The sequence below is a fragment of the Dasypus novemcinctus genome, chromosome 23 (assembly GCF_030445035.2).
Source record: "Dasypus novemcinctus isolate mDasNov1 chromosome 23, mDasNov1.1.hap2, whole genome shotgun sequence".
In the NCBI taxonomy this organism is placed as follows: domain Eukaryota; kingdom Metazoa; phylum Chordata; class Mammalia; order Cingulata; family Dasypodidae; genus Dasypus; species Dasypus novemcinctus.
Window position 1 is genome coordinate 12,208,767 of NC_080695.1, and position 24,374 is coordinate 12,233,140.

The following is a 24,374-nucleotide window of genomic DNA, read 5'->3' on the forward strand; positions in this document are numbered from 1 at the left end:
TATGATGTTCTATTATGCCTCTCTTTAAAAAAAAAAAAGAGAAAATGCTTTGTGAGCAGCTGAGGAATGGTTTTCAATATGCTAATGTACAAGACATGGAAATAGTTTGCTACTTTTTTCTTAAAGTTATATATGGTTTGTTTATGCACAGACCGTCTCTGGCAGGATGCATAAATAACTGGCTAACTTCTAGAAAAGGGAATGGAGGGGCTGGGGCTCAGGCATGGAAGGAGGCCTTAATTTTTACTTGACACGGTTTGAACTTTTGACCATTTACTTACATTACCTGTGGAAATTGCAAATTTTAAGTATATTCGCATTAGTAAATGTTATTCTTAATACATGGATAGTTTACCTTGCCCCTTTTATCTCCTGTGCCATCTCAATAATTAATCTTTTTGAGCTGAAAGACAACATTTCTTTAGCTTTTGACTGCTACACCTCTCTAAAGCACACACCAGTGAGTTGTAGAGAGACCATTTGGAACAAATAGAAATCAGTCATCTTTATTCAAAAGACTGATGCTTATGTATTTATTTGTCCTCTTTTTCTTGGTCATAAATGTAGCTCAGTTGGGGAAAAACCTGTTGATATTGTTGTGATAGTTTCTGATTTTGATTTGAGAACATTCCAGATGAAAGCCTCCTGTTCCTACCATACGGGAGGTTTAATTTGGGAAGGTTCCCTGGTGACTGCGAAGTTGTTGATACACGAACAGCCTCCTTACAAGGTCTGCCATTCTGCCACACTTGGTTTTGATCGTGGAGCATCTCTTTGACACTGTTCTACATTTGTGTCGCAAGAACTGTTTGCTGACCTCATGCCAGAGAAGGTTAATGTGGTGGATGGAAAGATTCTGCAACATAGGCCTTCTTTTTGTTGCTTTTATGTAAATCGCTGTGCCTGATGAAGAAAGACAGGGTTACTTCTCAAATACTGCAGGGAGGACATTACATTCAAAACACCTTGTCCACACTGGCAACGCTTTATCTTGAGTTTATTTTGATGACAAGAAAATAAATAAAATCTTTTTTTCTAGGCAGGCCTAAAGGTGTATGTTAAGGAAATTTTCTGGGAACTGTACTCAGAATAACTCCATATCCTACTTTCCTGTTTCTATGTTTATTTCATTAATGCAGTAGCAATAGTTGTCATCGCTGTTGGAGTTTCCAGTCCAGGTACTGCTGGGAGCATTCCAGCATTTTCTTGTTAAGAATCCCAGCCCTGGGAAGCGGACTTGGCTCAACAGATAGAGCATCTGCCTACCACATGGGACGTCCAGGGTTCAAACCCAGGACCTCCTGACCCATGTGGTGAGCTGGCCCACATGCAGTGCTGACCACGCAAGGAGTGCCGTGCCACACAAGGGTGTCCCCCAAATAGGGGAGCCCCACACTCAAGGAGTGTGCCCCTCAAGGAGAGCCGCCCTGTGCAAAAAAAGTACAGCCCGCCCAGGAGTGGTGCCGCACACATGGAGAGCTGACGCAGCAAGATGACACAACAAAAAGTGACACAGATTCCCGTGCTGCTGACAAGAATGCAGGTGGACACAGAATTTCACACAGCGAATGGACACAGAGAGCAGACAACTGGAGGGGCAGGGGAAGGGGATAGAAATAAATAAAAAATAAATCTTAAAAAGAGAAAGAATCCCAGCCCTTCAGGAAACAATGTGTATGCAGATTTTTTTTTTTTAAGATATATTTTTAATATTTATTTCTCTCCCCTTCCCCCCTCCCCTGTGTCCCCCTTCTGTGTCTGATGTCATGTCAGGGAGCTGATGTGGCTCAGTGGTTGAGCACTGGCTTATTACATATGAGGTCCAGGGTTCAATCCCCAGCCCTGGTACCTCAAAAAAAAAAAAGTCTTACTGCAATGTTAGTCTCCTTCATGTGGTTTTGTACATTGGAATTGTTTGCTCTCCAAAATGGGGACCATGGGGCATTGGTGAGGGAAAGAAACCAGGCAAACAGACTTGGAATTTTTTTTTAGAGTCGCTGTTAAACTACCCAAACCCGAACTGCAGTTTCCTCATTTGTAAAATGAGGGTTGACTATTTCATATCTCACAGGAATTGGGGGTGAAGTGTTTAGGCTGGTGCCTGGAACAGTAGAGGCCTCTGGAGCTTGTTTTCCTGGCTCTTAGAACTCGGGAGACTATCTCGCTTGCCTGGGACACTTGTGTTTTTTGCCTGTTGTCCCAGCATAGTTATCAATAGCACTCCATCTCGTTCCCAAGAAATCCCAATTTGGACAATGATTATATGGTCCCTGTTTAGAACCCAGATGTGTGTTTAATCCCTAGCAAGTGTAAGCAATGAATCTGAGGCTTTTGGTAATGTTTCCCCTCCCTCACTGCTTCACTGGCTCTCAGACTTGAGCCCTGATTACTGATCACAAATGGGAAAAGCCCGACAGTGGGCCTGCCTCCAGTACCAGTGCGGTGGAGCGCTGAGCTGTGCTCTAGGAGCTCCCGCCATGTAGCGAGGAAGCTTTTCATCTCTGAGGAAGCATTCAGTGACCAATCTGAATATTTTCTGTATTTCAGGAACCATTTGTAACCCTGCACCACGGAAATCTATGTCTAAGCTGCTTTACATCCGTCTAGCGCTCTTTCTGCCAGAGATGGTCTGGGCTTCTCTGGGGGCTGCCTGGGTGGCACATGGCGTCCAGTGTGACAAGATAGTTGTGAATGGCATAATTGCAACTGTCGTTGTCAGGTGAGGTCTTCTGTCTTCTCTTTTAGTTTATTGACACAAATGCATTTGCGATGCAGGTATACAGGCCTTTCTGAGTAACACGACAGCACCCTGACATGTGGAGCTTTACTAAACTAGTTGGAAATTGCATCTTTTTGAGTAAGTCGTGAGAGGTAGAGAAACAGTTGCTTATATATATATAAGAGATAATTCATCTTCCATTATGCATTTATTAGATTGGTTTTCTCCCTTACTGGTTCTCGCTATTCTCTCCCTTTTCTTCTAAGAAGGAAGAAAACTAAAGACTAAAACAAGTGCAAAAACTTAAGGTAGGATGAGAGGAAAGAGTGTCAGGAATTGTGACAGGGAATAATACTCTGGAATGGTAAGGCTTTAACATTGTGGAGGCTAAATTAAAAATGTTAGGGAGTATCTAGTCACATCCCCTGGGTGGGACTTGCTGCTCTTCCTGCCATTCCAGAGTCTCACAGCTGGTCAGCAGAGTCATTCCACAGAGGTTTTTCTTCTCAGTAGTACACGCAGGCATGAACATGCAGGGCTTTGCGTGTTGTGGGCAGTGTATAAATGCTGTTCACAGGAATGAAGGACCTAGGAAAGGATCCTGTGACGTGACTACATTCTCTTGGTTTGACTGAGAAGAACCCTGAAGAACTAAGAAGTAAGGGCCTGGGCCATGCAGTGGGTCAGGAGGCCGGGGAGAAGAAGTGGCAGCTGCTTCCATTCCCTGACTGCAGCTCTACCCTCCAGACAGATGCTTTTTTCTTTGGTTCTTTACTTTTAGGGCTCTGGATTGTGGGGCCTGGATTAGTCCTGGGCTGATAAGGAACTTTCCAGAAGAAGTGAATTGCTTGCCTCAGCCAAATTTTGGGAGACCCATGTCCTCCTTGGTAACTGGAGCCTCAGTTGTACAGATAAAAAAGCCAAACCCAAAAGAAGGAGCTTCTGGCTCCTGCATATGGATATCGGTCCCACAGTCACCAAGTCTTTTCCTCTCTCTGTTTTGCAGCTGGATTATCATCGCCTCTACTGTGGTTACCATTATCATTGTCTTTGACCCACTGGGGGGGAAAGTGGCTCCATATTCCTCTGCTGGTCCCTGTCACCTGGATAGTCATGATTCAAGCCAGTTATTTAATGGCCTCAAGACAGCAGCTACAAGCGTGTGGGAAACCAGAATCAACTTCTTGTGCTGTTGCATTGGGAAAGACGACCATACTCGAGTTGCTTTTTCGAGTACGGCAGAACTTTTCTCAACCTACTTTTCAGTAAGCTGAAGGGGTCTGGTTTGATCTTTTTCTTCTGTTTAAGTAAATACGTCTTGTGTTAAGATGAGTACTCTGCGTTTTGAGTCAATCCCCCGTTCTCAAAAATAGCTTTAGAGAACCTGGAATATATGGGGGTATGTGGGTGGGGAGCTATTCCACCAGGGATGAGTACTCGGGACCAAATAACTTCAAAGGCCATGCGTTTTCAGACCCCACCTCTTGCATAGATACCTGTTCTTTACATTGTCAAGATTTTGAATTTGCTTTTAAAGGAACTAAATACTGGAGCCTTACTTTTGGGGAGTCAACTGCTGGTTATTTTTTTAATGTATCCTCTATTTTTTTTACGTATCCTATATCTAGCTGGTACTCAGCAAATACCAGGTATAGGCAGTGTCATTATATGTCCAAGGTAGTATCAGACATTGTTTCTTACCACTTTATATCCTGATAGAAGTACTAGAATATTCTGTTTTTAAAGAAAAGTTTGAAGAGATTATTGCAATGCAGAAGAGTATCATCATTCTAGAGCGGTTTCTTCCGTGATTTGGAAATACTCATTTTTCTTTCACATCCAGTGTGATTTTATCTTTGCATATAATCTCCGATAAACTGCTGGTCAGGTCAGCACTGAAACCAGTCAGGGCTGGGGAGCTCTGCTGCCACCCTGCACACCTCTTGGTGTCTTTCTGTCACACTTGGTGGGGTCTGGCTTTGCCCTCTTCAGGGCCGGCTCTGTAGCCCAACACCAGGCCATGGCAGCAGCCTCTCTGCAGGGCTCAGAGAAGTGTGTCCCTCTAAATAATCTTCAAACACTACTTCAACTTAGAAAAAGGAAGAAGATCTTGTTTTTCTTAGATGTCTTAATCTCTATCTTATGCTGAATTGATGGCTCTGTGGCCAAGTGGCCAGCCAGAACACAGCCGTTTCTAGTGGGTTAAAGGATTCCTGTCTCCTCCATATCAATCCTGAAGAAAAAGGGGGAAGGACAGGTTCAAGAAGACTTGCTTTTCGAGCTTGGGGTTCTGAGGCTTTCCATACCCACAACATAAAGGTCGTCAGCCTCACAGATCTCTATCATGGACTAAGTTTCAACAAAATCGTCACAGAATCTTGAGATATATGAGTATAAATTTGGGCTAAAATTGGTCATTACTACAAAGATAGAGAATTTGTCCATTCTTCCATGTTATAAAGGATTTTGAAGTAGACTTAAAATAACTGTCACTTGAAGTAAAATTTAAGATAAGAGATCAGCAAAGTTTTTAGGTTCTCCGGTGGATTTGTCTGAGGAAGGAATAGTAAAAAAAAAAATGTTAAACTTCCTGTATACAAGGAGTTCTACAAAGAAAATGATTTTTTAAAATCTCTTTATACATGGGTGTGTGTATCTGAGCTATATAACCCTGACTTTGAAGGAGCTCCTCGGCAGCTCCTGCCGGGTTTTATGACAAGCTCTGTGGTTCTCATCCAGGACACGGACCTGGTGCCCAGCGACATCGCAGCGGGCCTCACGCTGCTCCATCAGCAACAGGATAACACCAGGATTCGTCAGGAACCCGATGCGGTGATCAGCCACTCCCCAGGGCCCTCCCAGGTAATTCCAGTCTCCCATTTCATCATACAGGTTTTGACATTTACCCTCATGTGAAATTTACAAAAATACACTGCTAGCCAGCAGCAGTTTCAGTAGTAGTCGAGTTGGATCTGATTTGTAGTTTGTCACCTGTCAGGTGAGGTATCTCTTCATCACCTCAGTTGGGGCAGTGGACCACATTTCTGTCCAGGTCACCATCCTTGGTATTGTTACAGCTTCTTTTATTGGCTGTTGAACTCTACCTGTCAGAAAAATTGATTCTTCCAGGGCGTATTTACCTTCTTCTCTTGGTGGAGGAGAAGGAACAGTTTAGCTGTGCTTGATGATGGCAGGAAGTCACCAGCTCATTCCACAGGAGTCGGAAAATGGTTTTTTTATTTGTTTGTTTTTTGTTTTGCGGTTAACCCCCACTGTACTTGCTGCCTTCCTAGAAAATGAGGAGTCCATTTCTATATGTAAGGACCAGTTTTCCTATGGAAGTTCTCTGCATTCTATTCACTGAGGAAAGCGGAGAAGTAGGAATTTGAGTTCATGTTAAAGATCTTAGTGTGCAGATCTTCTCTGTAAAGGGTCCCCCTGAACAGAACACTTTTTTCCCTTGTCTTCCAGGATGATTTGGATGCAGAATTAGAAAACTGCCACCATTATATGCAGTTTGCTGCAGCTGCTTATGGGTGGCCTCTCTACATTTACAGAAACCCATTTACAGGACTGTGCAAGATTGGTGGAGACTGGTAGGTCACCGGGGCCTGAGGCATGCATCTTCCTTGTAGATGTAGCTTGTTCTAGTGATGGTACTATATTTTCTAAAGATAATTATATTTCCCATTTTTAAAAAAAATCTATTTTGAAATATTTCAAAAACTTGTGAAAGCAGTACAAAGAAAACCCATGTATCCTTTATCTATGGACATGAGTTGTGACTCATTTTTGTCACAAGTGCTTTGTCACTCTCTATCTGTGTATGCATACACATGTTTTCCCATGAACCATTTGAGTTTTAGCTGCAGGGATTATGCCCCTTTATCTCTAATTACTTCTGCATGTATTTCCTAAGAACAAGGACATTCTCATATGTAACTATTACAGTTATAAAATTCAGGAACTTCATTTTTGATCATTAGCTAATTTACAGTTTGTATCCAAGTTTTTCCGATTGTCCCAATATTATCCTTCATAGCAATTTTCCCTCCAGTCCAGGATCACATTGCATTTCATTGTCGTGTCTTCTTAATCTCCTCCATTTTGAAATAGTTCCTTGGCCTTTCTTTGCCTTTCACAATATTGACATTTTGAACACGATAGTCCTGATATTTTGTAAAATATCTTATTTTGCATTTGTCTCTCGTATGATTAGATTTGAGTTATTTATTTTTTTTAGGAGATACTGGTGATTGAACCCTGGACCTTGTTATACATGGGAAGCAGGTGCTCAACCATGAGCTACATCTGTTCCCCAATGGGAAATGTTTTTTTGTTTGTTTGTTTTGTTTTTAGGAGGTACCGGTGATCGAACCCGGAACCTTGTATATCAGAAGCAGGCACTCAATCACTGAGCTACATCCAAGTTATGCCTTTTTGGCAGGAATGCTACATAAGGAATGTTGTGTCCCCCTTTTACATCATACCAGGAGACACATGGTGCCATTTGTCCCTTTTTTTTTTTTTTAATCTTTCTCCCTTCCCCTCGCCCCACCCCTGCCCCAGTTGTCTGTTCTCTGTGTCCATTTGCTGCGTGTTCTTCTTTTGTCCACTTCTGTTATTGTCAGCGGCATGGGAATTGGTGTCTCCTTTTGTTGCGTCATCTTGCTGGGTAAGCTCTCTGTGCGTGCGGCGCCATTCCTGGGCAGGCTGAACTTACTTTCATGCTGGGCGGCTCTCCTTGCAGGGCGCACTCCTTGCGCGTGGGGCTCCTCTACATGGGGGACACCCCTGTGTGGCAGGGCACTCCTTGCGCGCATCAGCGCTGTGCGTGGGCCAGGTCCACATGGGTCAAGGAGGCCCGGAGTTTGAATTGCGGACGTCCTGTGTGGTAGACGGACGCCCTAACCACTGGGCCAAGTCCGCTTCCCTGTCCCATTACTTTTGATGTTGATGTTGATGCTGGGTTAAGCTGGTGTCTGCCAGGAGTCTCGCAGAAGAGTTATCTTTCTTCCCTTTAAATCAGTGGTTCTTAACAAGAGGTCCGTGAGCTTGAATTCAAATTAAAAAAAAAAATTCTTGTGGGGATGTGTTGGTACAGGTGTGATATATTAATTAAATAATATGTTATTTAATATAGTGTGGACTTAGTAAGGGGTCCATGGTTTTCACCTGACTGACAAAGGGGCCTGTGGAACAAAAAAGGTTAAGAACCCTGCTCTAAATAATAAGTAATCTTGGGGAGTTATTTTGAGACAATTTAAATATGCTGTTCTTCTTTAAACTTTCACCCTTTAGTTTTAGCATCCATTGATGATTCTTGTCTGAATCTTATTGCTAGGATAGTTGCAAAATGATGATTTTTCTAAATTCATTATTCTGTTGGTATTGTACTGTAAAGAAGAACTTTTCCTTCTCTATTTATTGTTTGTATTCACAGATTATTATTATTTTTATTTTTATTTCTCTCCTCTACCCACCCCCACCCCCACCACCCCCACCCCCGCCCTGGGTGTCTGTTCGCTGTGTCTATTTGCTACATCTTCTTCTTTTTTTTTTTTTTAAGATTTATTGTTATTTTTATTTAATTCCCCTCCCCTCCCCCGGTTGTCTGTTTTCTGTGTCTTTTTGCTGCGTCTTGTTTCATTGTCCGCTTCTGTTGTCAGCGGCATGGGAAGTGTGGGCGGCGCCATTCCTCGGCAGGCTGCTCCCTTCTTCGCGCTGGGCGGCTCTCCTTATGGGTGCACTCCTTGCGTGTGGGGCTCCCCTACGCGGGGGACACCCCTGCGTGGCACGGCACTCCTTGCGCGCATCAGCACTGCGCATGGGCCAGCTCCACACGGGTCAAGGAGGCCCGGGGTTTGAACCGCGGACCTCCCATGTGGTAGACAGACGCCCTAACCACTGGGCCAAAGTCCATTTCCCCATCTTCTTCTTTGTCCACTTTTTTGTTGTTGTTGTCAGCGGGCACAGCAATCTGTGTTTCTTTTTTTGTTGTTGCATCAGCTCTCCGTGTGGGCTGTGCCATTCTTAGGCAGGCTGCACTTTCTTTCATGCTGGGCGGCTCTCCTTACGGGGCGCACTCCTTGTGTGTGGGGCTCCCCTCCGCGGCGGACACCCCTGCGTGGCACGGCACTCCTTGCGCGTGGGCCAGGTCCACACGGGTCAGGGAGGCCTAGGGTTTGAACCGCGGACCTCCCCTGTGGTAGACGGATGCCCTAACCACTGGGCTAAATCCGCTTCCCCAGATTATTATTTTATTCAATGGGTTATGCTGTTCATTTGGTAATAAGATTTGGCCCTTCAGGATGACTCCAGTGTCCTTTTCTTATGTGCCCATCATTTTTTGAGTGCTTCCTCATTTTCTGACATAAGATATTAAAGGCTCACCTTGTACTTTCCCTGGAATCAGGCACCCTCTTCTGGGGATTGGTATTTAGAAGCAGGATCCAAGTGTGTTCATTGCTCCTAGGGTGTCACAGCTTCAGACCCTCTTCAGTGGACAGAGTTGGGGACAAAATAGTTGTTTCATAGAATTCAGGCCAATATATATTTATTTTTCAGGTTATGAATTTATGCTGATATCTTTTAATTCTATTCCAATGCCACAGAGTTTTTCCTTGCCTTTTCCTATACCATAGCTGTATCTGCTTTCTCCGACGAAAACCCTGCACCCAGCATCACTAGCAAGTTACTTGTGCTCAGTTCATGATACACACAAAGTAATTTCCAACTACTATACCAATACTACTACAAACAAACAGATCTCTCAAGTAGAGCGTGAGGTTTGTTTGTAGTTCTTTTAGTTTTTAGACGCAGGGTACTGTGTTTAGAAGTTACTTGGATTAGTTCTTTCTTGTTGTTTCTTCTCCAGAATGGATATGTTATTCATTTTAAATGGTTTGGTTCCTTTGCATCTCTTTGGCGTACAGTTTTAGGGATTTTCCTATCCTTCTTGATTTAATTTACTTTTTGGACATGTAAACCATTAACATGATTGTAGAAGTCACAATGCTGGTAAAAGGTATACCCAAAGAAATATTTATCCTTTAGAGGTCATATATGTTCACCATCCTAAGTCCTGAAAGTGATAGAGTCCAGTCCTTATGTTTGCTGGGCAAACATGACAGCAGGGATCGATGTTCCTTGGTTGGGGACTCAGGCCGGTGTGGTAATGCTCTTGCCTCCCTTTTTAGTTGCAGAAACAGAATAGCAGAACATGACTTGGTTGGAGGGGATGGGCTCAGATGTCATTTTGGCTCCATCCTGCAGACGACTGGCCTACAGTACAGAGATTTCATCCACATAAGCTTCCATGACAAGGTACTTGTGATGGCAGGATTTTCAGGATGTTTTCTGTTACGTTTAGCATAAGATGTTGTTTCTTTACTTCTTTTGGACCCTGGAGTCCTTTCAGATTCTGATGGAAATTATGCATAGTTTTCCCAGAAAAATATGCGTAGATGCACACACATACAAACACCCCTCCCCTAAGTTGCATACCATTTCAGGGGTTTTCACAGATTACCTTAAAGCCTACCCATGTCCATATATTTAGGTTAAGAACTAAGGTTTGACATAAATGGAATAAAAAATCTTTATAGGAGATACGTTAGTGACTATGCCCATCTTTTCTTGAAGAGCAATGAGTTGCAGTTGGTATTAATCCCACACGGTGTGTCGGGTTATTACGCCCTGTCTCTGGGTCTTGGGCTTCATCACAGTAGTGTGCTGCAGGGGTTCTCGTACCTGGGAACTTAGCAGGGCCTCAGCAGTTCTGTGTTTTGGTGGTGTTTCTTGGCTCTCCAGGTGATTCTCAGACCCATTAAAAGTGAGAACCTCTGGCGCGGTACAGTGGTTGGAAAACTTTGCTGCCCAACAGAGTCATGTGGGGAGTGTGTAAAACTCCCCAAGCCCAGGTTCCATCCCATCTAGATCAATTAAATCTGCATGTCTGGAGACAGTACCACTCAGGAGTGGTTCCATGTCAGACAGTCCACTGGAGCACTGCTGCTGAGCCCAGTGGCTTTTACACAAGTGCAGAGCTTTTAACCCACCCTCACCCGATGCCCATGTCACACTCCTACCAATTAAATCATAGTGCCTGGACATGAGAACCAGGCATCCGTCTTTTAAAAATAATCCCAGAGGGTCCATAGTGCAGCCCAGTTTAGGGACCACTGATAGCCCCTGCATTGCTCTTTTTCTAAATGGTAATGAGAGGAAGAACTGATCTATTTTAAGGAAGATAATTTTTCACAGAATGTGTCTGTTCTTTGAGCTCTTTAAAGGAGTCCATACATAGTTTCACAGTAAGAAAATACCTCCCCTGTGGAAGCAAGGAAAATGAAGTCAGCAGTCTCTTTTCTGCTTGCTGCAGATCAATAAGTACTCACCCTAATCAAGTGGCCATCATCATCACTTTTGCTACCGGTGGTCAAATGCCTCCCACGAGCTAGGCATTGGCACCTTTTAGTCTGTACACCAACCCTGAGAGCTTGGTGATAGTCCATCTATCTGTCTAAAGATGAGAAGCCAGAGACTAAGAGAACCGAAGACATTTGTTTGAGATCATGCAACAGGAAAGAGGCAGCTGAGTTTCTAACGAAGGTCTCCTGTGTCTAGAACCTTCTTCATGTGCTCTCGGGACCCTGAGCCTAAAGGCATGAGCTCAGATGCCTGCCCTTAATGGCTGTGGAGGCAAAATGATGAGTGCTTACAAGGCCCAAAACCTTTTACTCCTACTTAGACTTAACACAAATCAGGGGACTCTGGAGAGGTCTTGACTGGTTGGCTTTGCATTCGATTGCAGAGTAATGCTGCTGAGCCTAGTCCCTGCCCCGCCCCTGGTAGGTGACAGGGTGGGGATAATGGGAATAGAGTCTTTGGTGAACACATGTACTTGTTTGTCCTTGCCTTGAGAGATCAATCTTTAGTTGGTCACCACAGAACTCAGTTTATCCATTGACTACCCTGGTGAGGCTGAGGACTAAATGATGGAGATAAAGTTAGATGAGGTTAACAGTGCAGCAGTGTCATAGACTGGATTTTGGGGGGTTCAAAGAGAAGCAAAGAAAGAAAAGATGTTTCATATATAATGTCATGTTTTATTAAAGCCTTTCATTTAGAGGATCAAAGTAGTCTTACTATGTAAAGAGTGGAAAGAACCCATCAATGTATCCCTTTCCTTCTGTTATGGGAACCGGGGTGTTCATTGTAGTCCTAAGCTGCTGTAGTAGTAGGGAAACTGGAGTGGCCTGAGTGCACGTCCTGAGATGCCTCCTGCCTCTCTTCACTCCACAGGTGTACGAGCTCCCCTTTCTAGTGGCCCTGGACCACCAGCGGGAGGCCGTGGTGGTGTCTGTGCGCGGGACCATGTCTCTCCAGGTGAGGAGCCGGTGCCTTAGACCTGGGAGGTCGGCGGGAAGCAGAGGGCAGACAGTAACACAACAGGCGGCGAAAGCAAGCTGCGGGTGCTAGATCCTTTTTTTGCCAGAACTGAGAAAAATCGTTCTTAAGTAACAGCATTAGACAGAAAGAAAAACCAGGAACTTATGGGGACATGAAATGGGGAAGTAAATTCAGGGTTGTAAAATACTTCCTTTATAAAAACAAATGAAGTAATTTCCTTTTAGCTAAGATGCATCAGAAACTTACATGACAGCAATTTTGGGCTTGCCAGTTACAACTCTAGAAGGGACACCTGCTTGAATGCCTTCCCACCTGATGCCCTATGTGCCAGCCAGTTCCCAAACCTGGCCGAACCAACCACCTTAGTTTTCTGTTCCCACAGCCGGCATTGCTGGCAAGAATCACACAACCATTTATCAGCACCTATGAGTCCCTATTCCGTGTCCTTGGCAGGCCCCTTATATCTGCTAGGCTGCTTCCCTGGCTGACTTTCTCTGCCGCTGCCCACGTGGCCTGCTCAGTCTCCAGATGCAGCGAGCACCCCATTTATTCCTCTTCAGTTTTTCTCAGACCTGGCTTCTTTGTCCTGCACGGACACTGAACGGCTTCCTCCCTTTGATACTTTCTTCTTCCCATCTCTGTGCAGTGCTTTTTAGTTTCTTCTTGGCCACTCTTCCTCTCATCTCCTCGTTCTTATTTTGCTGCTGATTCAGAAAAGGGAAGGAGATTCCAAAGCTTTACCCTCAGTGCCCTCCACCCTTTCTGGCCAGTTCTGTGGGTCAGTCTCACCCATCTTCAAGGTTTGTGGCTCTAGCTTCTGGTACCACAGAACCAAGCACCTCACCTTCTCTAGGATCTTCTCTGCCTCTCAGGCCTCTTGTTTATATTAATTACCCAGTGCCTCCCAGGTTGCCCATTTAAGAAATGGTGTGGTTGTCATTCGGCTCCCCCCTCCCTTACCTGCCAAGTTCAGTCTATAGTGTATGAAGTTCTTTCCTGAGGCCCATTCCCTGGCTGTCTCCTCTGCATTCCTGGTCCTGTTTCCTAGTGTAGTTGTCTGGGTCTGTGGTCCTTCACCTTCCCCATCAGCCCTTTTTTCTGCCACAGAGTATCCCTAAAACACAGGTCAGGTGTTACCACACCTCAGAAACCTCCAGCAGCTTCCCACTGACTTCAGTGCAGAGTTGCATCCTTAGCTTGCAGATACATCCTGGCCCGGTCCAGCCCGCCTTCCCAGCCTCCTCTCTGCACACTGCACACCAGTGGTCCTGAGCTCTGGCCATGCAAATGAGTTGCGGTGTAGGTGGGGAGCCCTGCCTCGTAGGTCTGCATGCCATTGTTCAGCCATTGCTCCGCAGCTGTGCTCGAGGTGCTGCAAGGTGTTGAGAGCCTGCAGGCTGCACCCTTGCTCACCCCTTGGCAGGGCCTCGGTGGCCAGTCAGGCTGGCCCTCATGTGAGAACCCCCTTCCCACTTCTCTTCCCGAAGTCGGGCTCTTGCTCTGAGGTGGAGCTCGGGCACCACCTCCTTTGTGAAGTTCCCCCTGTCCTTCCATCCCTGGCTGAGACTAGTTTCATGCGTCTCTTACTTGGCCTTTTCTCTCATGAGCTCCTTCAGGACTGCAGCTGTGCTTTGTTCAAAACCCTCGCAAAGAGCTGTATGCTTTGTGGGCACCTAGAAAATGTGTGTGAGGGCGGGCAGAGAGTATTTCTTAGATGCCTGCAGTGGCTCATCCTGTCCCCTGGTATTCACACCAGCCCCCAGGTCCTTCCAGCAGGATGCTGCTGCTGGGTTTCTCTCCCAAGTCCCAGCGTCCAGGGCTGAGTTGCTCAGCAGTCTGACCTAGAAGGCAGGACCCCCCTGCTGCTCCCAGGCAGGTATACTGTGGGAACAGGGACCAACAGGCAGCCTCAGGCACTTCACAGAATCACGGCCTCTTTTCTCCATGCATTTTTTAATAGGACATCCTTACTGATCTTTCAGCGGAGAGTGAGACCCTCGACGTAGAGTGTGAGGTGCAAGACTGTTTGGCACACAAGGTATAAGCTCTGGGGTTTGTGATCTGGAATGTTCCATGGTAGAGAAAATCACAGGGGTCAGAATTTTTCCAATGCTGAATCTCTCCCATTAATGCTAACCATGTAGGAAATACTGACCATGTCCCAAATGCTTGACTAAGTAAGTGCTTTTGATTCTTACACTGTTCATTCGCACAATCACACTATGAGGTTGTTTTATTTTTTAAGAGAAAAAAACCAGGGTTCAGAGAGATTGGGTAGCTTGCTTGCAGCCATGTGGGAAATAAGTGTCAGATGGGGCATTTGAGCTCAGGTCTGTGGCTCAGAATGCAAAATGCAGTAATTAAAATAGCACATCCTCATGAGGGAATAAAAAAGATTTCATACAATACAAAGCAGTATTAGTGGAAACTAAACTGTACCACCCCTTCGCAGAGGCAGATGGCAGAGGCTGCTGGTTTCTGGCCTATCATTCCACAAGATTTTTGTGCAGGCATAGCAGTAGCCAAGTTCCTCAGTGTCACTATTTCAGGGTTGGGGGACTGGGGGTGGGGGGGGGACATAAGCTCCTCTTGAAGGATAGACGCTCCCTCTGCAGAGCTGAGGCTTTGATACTTGGGGGAAGTTTGGACTGATTCACCCCTGGGGAAGGGGAGAAGTCTGCAGGATGTGCGGGGACAGCAGATTTCTTCTTTTATACACTTCTCGTTTTGGTGTAGGTGTGTGTTTGTTTTAACTATTTTTAAAATAAAATGTTTAATTAAAAATATATATATTAGATAGTGCAGCTGCAGATGATTGGACCCCATGCAACTGACTAAAATGTGGGCTTTTTCTACCACTAGTTAAAAGCTTGAAAGTCCCTGGCATGTTTCCTTTTTTCTTTAACCCTTAGCTCTCTTTTTGTTCTTCAATTCATAAAAGACTCCAGTTTAACTATTCCTGGATGCAAGTACATGAAGAGAAAACAAGAAAATCATTAAGCCTTGCATGTGCTGATGCCAGTGACTCCTGAATCAGATTATTCCAGGGACACTCCAGCCAGCCAAGCACGAAGTACTTCGGAGGCTAGGGGGCGTGGCGCTGGCCATGGCTGCAGTTCTGCTCTGACAGGGACCTTAGGCCTGACTCTGGGGCTTCCCCCAGGCCCCATGGGATAAGATTTTTGGTGACAGCTCTTACCCTCCGGCCTGGAAGGCAGCTGCTTGAGGCCTTGGGGCAGGATCTGCTCTCTGCTCTTGGCTTCAGTTGTGCTGGGTTTTAGCTCCGGTGCCATCCTCAGTAATGGATGCCAAAGCCGTGCAGCTGAAAACCATCTTGGCATTTCATTGGCTTAATGCCTGTGCCAGGGAGGCTCACCAACTGCAGTTGTGTTTTCTTCTGTTCAGCGCTCATAAAACCCCCAGAACCAGAGACAGGGTCAGTGCCTAATAAATGTTGAATGAATTTGACTGCATTGTGCAGCTGCAGGATAGTAAAAGGGAATTTTGTAGCTAGGAATTGCTGTCAGAATGTACACAGAACATTGATGCCTTCTTTTTGATTTCTCTTATATAATGCCAGGTTTAACATCCTACTTGCAGAATTATCAAATTGCTGAAATTTCAGAATTTGCAGTCATTTTAGAGATGACTCAGAGCAGTCACTCATTTTACACCAAGTTTCTTCCTCTTCCTGTTACAATATAATTGCTTAAGGACAGAGCCTGGGCCTGTCCTGTCTCAGGGCCTAGCCAGTAACCTACAGAAAGTAAACACTCCAGAACTATTGCTGAGCCACAGGTGCTTGTCTGTACTATAGGACCTGTTTCATTTTCTTTTTTCTTTTTTTAAAGATTTGTTTTATTTATTTCTCTCCCCTCCCCCCCTCCTCCCCCCTGCCCCAGTTGTCTGTTCCCTGTGTGTTGTCAGCGGCACGGGAATCTGTTTCTTTTTGTTGCGTCATCTTGCTGCGTCAGCTCTCCGTGTGTGTGGCGCCATTCCTGGGCAGGCTGTACTTTCTTTTGCACTGGGCGGCTCTCCTTACGGGGCACACTCCTTGTGCATGGGGCTCCCCTACGCGGGGAACACCCCTGCATGGCAGGGCACTCCTTGCGCGCATCAGCACTGCGCATGGACCAGCTCCACACGGGTCAAGGAGGCCCGGGGTTTGAACTGCGGACCTCCCATGTGGTATACAGACACCCTAACCACTGGGCCTATCCACTTCCTCTGCTTCATTTTCAAGGAGTCTGTTTGGTAGAACAGCTAGGAAGTTTTAAATTTTATTGATTTTTAAAAATTCAACCATCCTCTGACCTTCCTAGAACTCACTTCTTAAGGTCTCGGTTTTTGCCTTTGGAGGAACAGTGGAAACAGCATCACTGACTTAGAACTTTGTTTTGAAGTCACTTAAAAAGAGTAGTGGGGGAAGCGGACTTGGCCCAGTGGATAGGATGTCCACCTACCACATGGGAGGTCCATGGTTCAAACCCCGGGCCTCCTTGACCCGTGTGGAGCTGGCCCAGGTACAGTGCTGATGTGTGCAAGGAGTGCCATGCCATGCAGGGGTGTCCCCTGCATAGGGGAGCCCCACGTGCAAGGAGGGCTGCCCTATGCAAAATGTGCAGCCTGCCCAGGAGTGGCGCTGCACACATGGAGAACTGATGCAGCAAGATGATGCAACAAGAGAGACAGATTCCCGGTGCCACCTGATAAGAATGCAAGCAGACGCAGAAGAACACACAGTAAATGGACAAGAGAGCAGACAACGAGGGGGGGGGGGAGAGATAAATAAAAATAAATCTTTAAAAAAAAAAAAGAGTAAGCATTTCAGTCTAAACCTTACCAACCATAGGGACTCAGCTGAAATAAATTGTGGTATATCCATTGAGGAAAATATTGTGTAGCTACAGAAAAAGGCCACAGAAATGCATCTATTGACATAGAAAGCTGTTCCTGATGTGTCATCCATTCATTCCTTTTAATATCGAGTACCTGCTGCATGTTTAACTCTGTGCAAGGTGTCAGGCATGCAGTAGACAACAACACACATGGCTCCTGGTCCCACAGTTCTTGTGTTCCGTTTGAGGCATTTGGAAAATCATAGATAAGGCTATATACACTATAACCTTGTTTTCTGAATCATGATTGAACTTGCCTTGTCTGAGGGTTAATTGCCACCTTTGTCTATGTTTTTAGGGGATTTCTCAGGCTGCCAGATATGTTTACCAACGACTCATCAATGATGGGATTTTGAGCCAAGCATTCAGCATTGCTCCTGTGAGATTTTATTTTTTTATTTATTTTCTGTCATCAGCCATCTCTTATTCTAACCTCATTCTGTTTCTTGTCCTATAGGAATACCGGCTTGTCATTGTAGGACACAGCTTGGGGGCAGGAGCTGCAGCATTGTTGGGCATCATGCTCAGAAGTGCTTACCCACAAGTCAGGTGCTACACCTTTTCACCCCCCAGAGGGCTGTTAAGGTAAATCTTTATTTTCATGTGTGGTTTTTGTGCATGTTATGATGAGGTACTTACAAGTCATCTGGTCAAGACATCTTTAATTGGTAACCTAATTATAATTGCCTCATCCTAAGAAGTTTGTGTTTCAAAGCCCTGTTTGGTTATCAGAGAAAGACTGACAGCCCTTTCTTAAAATCTACCTGACCACAGCTTTGACTTCTTAAAGGATTTAATTCTAAGATTCATTGTTTCTCTGATTTGTTAATCCTGGACATTTAGCCCTGATTGTAAGAACTTGTATCCATCAAAGAAAATTTGAAAAAAATAGAGAAATGTAGAGATTAAAGATCACTATGCAGAAATCACTAGTGTAAACATTTAGGTTTGCTTTCTTCCAGCTGTGTGTATGGATATGTGTTTCACAAAACTGAAAGAATACCATAGATACATTATATCCTTAAATCTTTGAGAACATGTATTTTTTTTTTTTAATTTATTTCTCCCCCCTCCCTCCATTGTCTGCTCTCTCTGTCCATTTGCTGTGTGTTCTTCTGTGTCTGCTTATATTCTCATTAGGTGGCTCTGGGAACCGATCCTGGGACCTTCCAGAGTGGGAGAGAGGTGATCATTCTCTTGCACCATCTCAGCTCCCTGGTCTGCTGCATCTCTTACTGTCTCTCCTTTGTTTCTTTTTGTTGCGTCATCCTGCTGCGCCAGCTCTCCATGTAGGCCAGCGCTCCTGTGGGGGGCAGCACTCCGCACAGGCCAGCACTCCGCACAGGCCAGCTTGCCTGCAGCAGGAGCCCCTGCGGATTGAACCCTGGACCTCCTACATGGTAGACGGGAGCCCATTTGGTTGAGCCACATCCACTTACCAAGAACATGTTGTTTAATACCTGGTCAGTATTCTGTCATCTGGTAATACAGTAGCTTTTTTTTTTTTTTTATTCCACTACTGATGGAGTAAGAATTTACATTCTTTTCATTTTTTCATTACAAATAATCCCATGAACATCTTTGTACATAAATATTTGTGTGCCTTTTTACCTTTTTGAAAACTTATATGCTTATATATTACTTTTGTAAATTTTTGGCTTAAACAATGGGAATTTATTGCCTCATGGTTTTGAGGCTAGAAGTCCAAAACAGAGGCATCATCAGCAAGGTCATGCTTTTGCCCCAGAGACTGGCATTCTGGGGCTGGTTGCTGGTGTTCTTTGCGTCCTTGGCTTTTCTGTTAACCTGAACTATCACCTACCTATACTATCTTTTTAAAAGTGTTGGAACAGACGTGGTTCAAGTTGGGTGTCCACCTCCCACATGGGAGGTTCCAGGTTCGGTTCCCAGTGCCTCCTGAAGAAAAAAAAACAGACAGCAAGCAGACATTGAGAAAAAATAACAAGCAGGCAAGCACAATTAAGCAAAAACAATAAGCAAACAGATGAGGGAGCCATCTTGGGGGGGGGGGGAGATTATATGTTTTACCTTTTTTAAAGGTTAGGGGTACAGATGTAGCTTAAGTCATTGAGTGCTTGCTACACACACACACAAGCATGTCTTTCTGCGTTCAGTCCCTTCCCCCATTCCCGACAACCACTTATCTGCTTTCTCTCACTGTAACTTTGCTTCTTCTAGAATGTCATATAAATGGAATCACACATTATATAGTCTTTTTTTTTTAGATTCATCTATTTATTTCTCTCCCCTTCCCCGCCCCACCCCAGTTGTCTGTTCTCTGTGTCTGTTTGCTGCATCTTCTCTATCCACTCCTGTTGTTGTCAGCAGCACAGGAATCCCTGTTTCCCTTGTTGCATCAGCTCTCTGTGTGTGGCACCACTCCTGGGCAGGCTGCACTTTCTTTCGCGCTGGGCGGCTCTCCTTACGGGGCGCACTCCTTGCGCGTGGGACTCCCCTACGCGGGGGACACCCCTGCGTGGCACGGCACTCCTTGTGCGCATCAGCACTGCGCATGGCCAGCTCCACACGGGTCAAGGAGGCCCGGGGTTTGAACCACAGACCTCCCATGTGGTAGGCGGACACCCTAACGACTGGGCCAAGTCCGCCGCCCATTATGTAGTCTTGTGTCTGGGCTGCTTTCACTTAGCAGAATGCATCCAGGTTGCATGGATGTTTGTTTTATTCTCAAAAATATATGTCTCTTGTTTTAAATTCTTAGATTCTTGAATCTCTGAGTTCCTAGTCATGGTTTTTATACATATTACCTCACTTCCGTTCTCTCAGAGTAGTCTCTTCTTTCTCTGGGACTCCAGTTAGACCTCTCACTCAACTTCCATGTCTCTATTCTCATTCCTATTCTGCCATCTTTGCCTCTTTGTTCTGTCTTCTGCACATTTTCTTCAAATAAGTTCTCCAGTTCACTCATTCTCTCTTCAGCTTTAATTTAGGTATATTAATATAGAAATCTCTTAAAACAGATATTTTATTTTGGAAATATCCAAAGAAAAATTAAAAATTCAAACAAGAACACAGTATAATGCATGAACCCCCATTTAATCAGCTTCAGTAATTATCAACATGACAAATCGTGTTTCATTGACAAATCGTGTTTCATATCCCCCCCATTCCCCAGAACCCCACAGATTACTCTGAATCAAATCTGAGACATTGTTTCAACTATAAATAACTTAATGTACATTTCTAAAAGATAAGGGTTCAAAAATTAGGAATTCCTTGATATACAGTAATGGATCACATTCTACTAATTGTCTCATAAATGTTTTAGAGTTGTTTTATTCAAATTAGGATCCAAACAAATTCCTCACATTGAATTGTTTCTTAACTCTTTTAATGTTTACATTTTCCCTCCTCCCTTTCATTTTTCTATAATTTTTTTAAGAAACCTGGTCATTTGTTCTGGGAACTTGCCTTATTCTGGATTTGTTTATTGTATATTCATGGTGTTATTTAACATTTTACTCTGTCCCCCTGGTTATTTGTATTTCCCAGAAAATGGTAGTTACCACATTGCAGTTGAATTTTGAGGCAATAATATATGAAAACTAGCAGTGTGGAATTGTATATCACACTGATGCACGTACTGTCTGTCTGTCTCTGTGATATTAGCAGCAGTGATCACCATTTAGAGCCATTATTAGGAATAGAATATTATAATTTTGTAATCTCTGTCATTCCTTCTGCATTTATTAACTGAAAATTACTCATTAAGAGGGAATTCTCACCAGTTATTAGGTTACCCCGAGATATTATTCATACAGGAAAAGCAGGATAATTGCTTAAATGCTTTAATATTTAAGGAGTATCGGTTCTTTTCAGCAGGAATTGATATTTAGAAGGTACAACCTGGGTGGGCAGTAGGGATGCCCTTGCCACAGGCTTGGCATAAATTCTAGGCCTTTTCCGTGGAAAGAGGTAGGAAATATTCCAGATAAAACATGCATCCTTCCTTCATATTGATATCTTCCAATTTAAAGATCAGGGTTTTTACTTAAATGGTGTATTTGTTTTTATTGAAATTCTTTATATCTTTTTTCTTCTGTGCTGAAAATCTTGGTCAGATTCAGTCAACATTAACCTAGTTACCTCTTTGCATTTCTGCGTACAATTTGTAATACAAATATCACATCTAACAGTATGATTTCTGAAAGTAGTTCAATATTATTTATACATAAAGAGATTTATTTGCAGGTTGTTTTATTCTTAGGATATACTCCTTCTAGGGATGTACTGTCAAACTACTGTTGTTTCAGAGTCACTTGAAATAATTGGTTAATACACAATTAGATTAATTTGTTTCATTTGGCTTTTTAGGAATTCCTTTCTCACTTGATTATTTTCATTTAATTTTGTTGTATAATTTTGTAAAACAACATGGCTCCAAAGATAATTCTGGAAAGCATCGCACATTTAGAGAAATCTTGTTTCCATCCATTTCTCAACAGTGTCCTTTCTCTCCCCAGTGGTAGCCAGTTTTAATAGTTTTTGGTTTATCTTTTAATTATTTTCTCACGTGTAAGTATATATATTTGTGATCTACCCCTTTCCTTAGATAAAAGATTGCATATTTTATGTACTATTCTGCATCATTTTCATTGCTGTTTTTAGCTTTTAATAGTATATCCTGGATCTCATCCCCTAACAGTAGAGATAATAATCCTTCCTTTTTACCGTTGCAAAGGATTCATTATTATATAGACATGCCATAATTTATGAATTGGATACAGTTCTCTATAGAAGGATGTTTGGGTTATTACCAGTCCCTATTACGAGTAGTGCTGCAGTAAGAGCTGCTGATATTTGTCTTCTCACATTTTTGCTATTGCATCTTTGGGAGATAGATTCCTTTAGTGGGGTGGGGTTGCTGGGTCAAAGAAAAACTCACCTCAGTCTGCCATCTTGATGTGGTTTGAAATTTTTGTTCTGGAAGGTCTCTGTTAGCTGTATTATGGCTGTAATACAATGGGGACAGTGATCACTCTAATAAAGTCTCTTGGCTTACTTTCTCCTCACCTTTAGAGGCGAAAGAAGAGTTGACTTCTATGAAAACTGCTTACTGACCTGGGAAAAAGTTACTTTATCTCTTTGATGGTCCCTATGGGAGATGTAACCACAAACCTTTTCTTGTTTTAAAATTTCAGCAAATCCCTTCACGAATACTCTAAGAACTTCATTGTTTCACTTGTCCTTGGAATGGATGTGATTCCTAGGTAAGATTTGTCTCTGTATTGGAGTTGTTGAAAGCAGAGTCCAAAGTACCAGTTCGCAGTCTTACCTGGATGTTTTGCTAACCAGGTTGAGTGTGACCAACCTGGAAGACCTGAAGAAGAGACTCCTGCGCGTCGTGGCCCACTGTAATAAGCCTAAGGTACACCTGGCACTTTATTAGGAGTCTGCAGGCACTCTGGCCTATCCAGGATACTGAATAGTATCTTGGATACTAGTTTTATCTGGATAATGGAATTAGAGATGATTTTCACTTCTTTGACCACTATGTTTTCTAAAACACTTGGTTTTTACTGTCAAAAAATTAAAATTTATGAAAGTAAATTTTCTCCTTATTAATTACCAAAACAAAAAATTTTTAAATGACTAATGTCTTTAAGGGAAGGGTTTTCAGCATTGCCTTAAAGAAAGGGTAATATTCCCTCACAACTGCATGATTTGGTTTTTAAATGTTGCTTCTAACTGCATGGTGGCTTCACTGCCCAAGGAACACCAATGTGGAAGCCCATTTACCTCCACACTCATAAGACTCATGATTTTAAAAACATAAAGTAGGGAAGCGGGTGTAGCTCAAGTGGTCGAGTGCCTGCTTCCTATGTATTAGGTCCTCGGTTTGGCCCCGGTACCTCCTAAAAACAAACGAAAAATCCAGCTCTCAGTGGGGAGTGGATGTCGCTCAGTGGTTGAGTACCTACTTCCTATGTACGAGGTCCTGGGTTCAATCCCTGTTACCTGCTGGGGAAAAAAAAGGTAAATAAGAAACAAAACAAAAACAGTAGCCATAGCTAGGCCCCCGAGTATGTATGTGCTAAACTCTAATGGGGGCCTCCACCCAGGGGCTGGCTCACTGGTGTCAGGGTTTGCAGCCCCCTGAAGGCATCTTTTGGCGCAGGCAAGGCCGTTCAGAGTAACCACCGTTCTGTCTTTCTCTGTTTCCCCCTTAGTACAAGATCTTACTGCACGGGTGTTGGTATGAGCTGTTTGGAGGAGACCCCAATAATTTTCCAATAGAGCTGGATGGGGACAACCAGGGAAACTTGACGCAACCTCTCCTTGGGGAGCAGAGTCTGCTGGCCCACGGGTCCCCAACATACAGCTCCAGCGACTCGCCCCTGGACTCCCCCACCAAGTACCCCCCTTTGTATCCTCCTGGCAGGATCATCTACCTGGAGGAAGAGGGCCCTTCAGGGAGGTGAGTGTGGACGGTGGGCTTTCCAGGGTCAGTCCCCCACCACCTAAGGGCCCGTGTCCTGGTGTTTCGCCCCCTCCCTGCAAGTCCTGAGCTCAGGACTTGAACAGACTACACGTGTGAGGCAGTTAAACTCAAGTGATGTCTCACCTTTTCTTTCTCAGGTTTTGCTGTCCTGCTTCACGGTATCGGGCAAAATGGTCACATGAATCCGAATTCAGCAAGATACTCATAGCCCCAAAGATGCTAACAGACCACATGCCTGACATCCTGATGAGAGCTTTGGACATTGTGGTCTCAGACAGAGCGGCTTGTGTCTCCTGCCCGGTCCAAGGGGGAGCCACTGTGGACATGGCTTAGGCATACTCAAGGAGCACTACACTCCTGCTTTTGTTCTGAAACTCTCTAGCGTGGTTCCTACTCTGCCATGTCAGTGGTCTTCTAAATGAGTAATTTAGGGGACATGATTTGGATCATGGTATTAGCAGAATCTTGTGTCAAGAGAGGATACTGGGACTCAGCCGACAGAATTGGTATCAAGAGCCTCAAGAAGCCCTGTCCCCACTGGCCTGCTGATCCCTGGACCGTCTTGAGAACTTCCCCAAGGACAAAGGGAACACCACAGCCCCCACCTCCAGAACCACCTGTCACCTACAGGGTTTTCCGGGCTACACAAATTGCCCCCACTGTGAGGATACAGCAACCAACCAGAGACGCAGGTGGGGTGTGAGGATAGGTGCCCAAGCCGGTAGCAGCTCAGGGCTGCAGTCGCCCATCTAGTTGTGCCACCCACCAGTGAGAAGGGTCACTCTCATGTAATGGTCTAATTCCTTGAGGTCAGCCAGTGAATGCAGAGGGAGTAAAAAAATAAAGCCCTTCCACACTGCTC

At 44.3% G+C, this 24,374-nt stretch overlaps 1 protein-coding gene across 4 annotated transcripts in view; it reads left to right on the forward strand.

Annotated features, from left to right (window-relative positions):
* The window catches only part of DAGLB (diacylglycerol lipase beta), a 32,368-nt gene extending 7,994 nt beyond the window's left edge, over nt 1-24,374 (forward strand). The window contains exons 3-15 of one of the 4 annotated variants that reach the window (XM_004459694.3): nt 2,548-2,719; nt 3,726-3,984; nt 5,459-5,581; nt 6,191-6,315; nt 9,919-10,045; nt 12,026-12,109; nt 14,094-14,171; nt 17,330-17,410; nt 17,489-17,616; nt 22,212-22,280; nt 22,366-22,438; nt 23,241-23,488; nt 23,650-24,374. In XM_004459694.3, coding sequence (XP_004459751.1) covers nt 2,548-2,719; nt 3,726-3,984; nt 5,459-5,581; nt 6,191-6,315; nt 9,919-10,045; nt 12,026-12,109; nt 14,094-14,171; nt 17,330-17,410; nt 17,489-17,616; nt 22,212-22,280; nt 22,366-22,438; nt 23,241-23,488; nt 23,650-23,845 — 1,763 coding nt within the window. In that variant the 3' untranslated portion in view covers nt 23,846-24,374. The remainder of the gene's footprint in view (nt 1-2,547; nt 2,720-3,725; nt 3,985-5,458; nt 5,582-6,190; nt 6,316-9,918; nt 10,046-12,025; nt 12,110-14,093; nt 14,172-17,329; nt 17,411-17,488; nt 17,617-22,211; nt 22,281-22,365; nt 22,439-23,240; nt 23,489-23,649) is intronic. The other 3 variants (XM_004459695.3, XM_071211135.1, XM_058285763.2) reach the window with 3 other exon arrangements.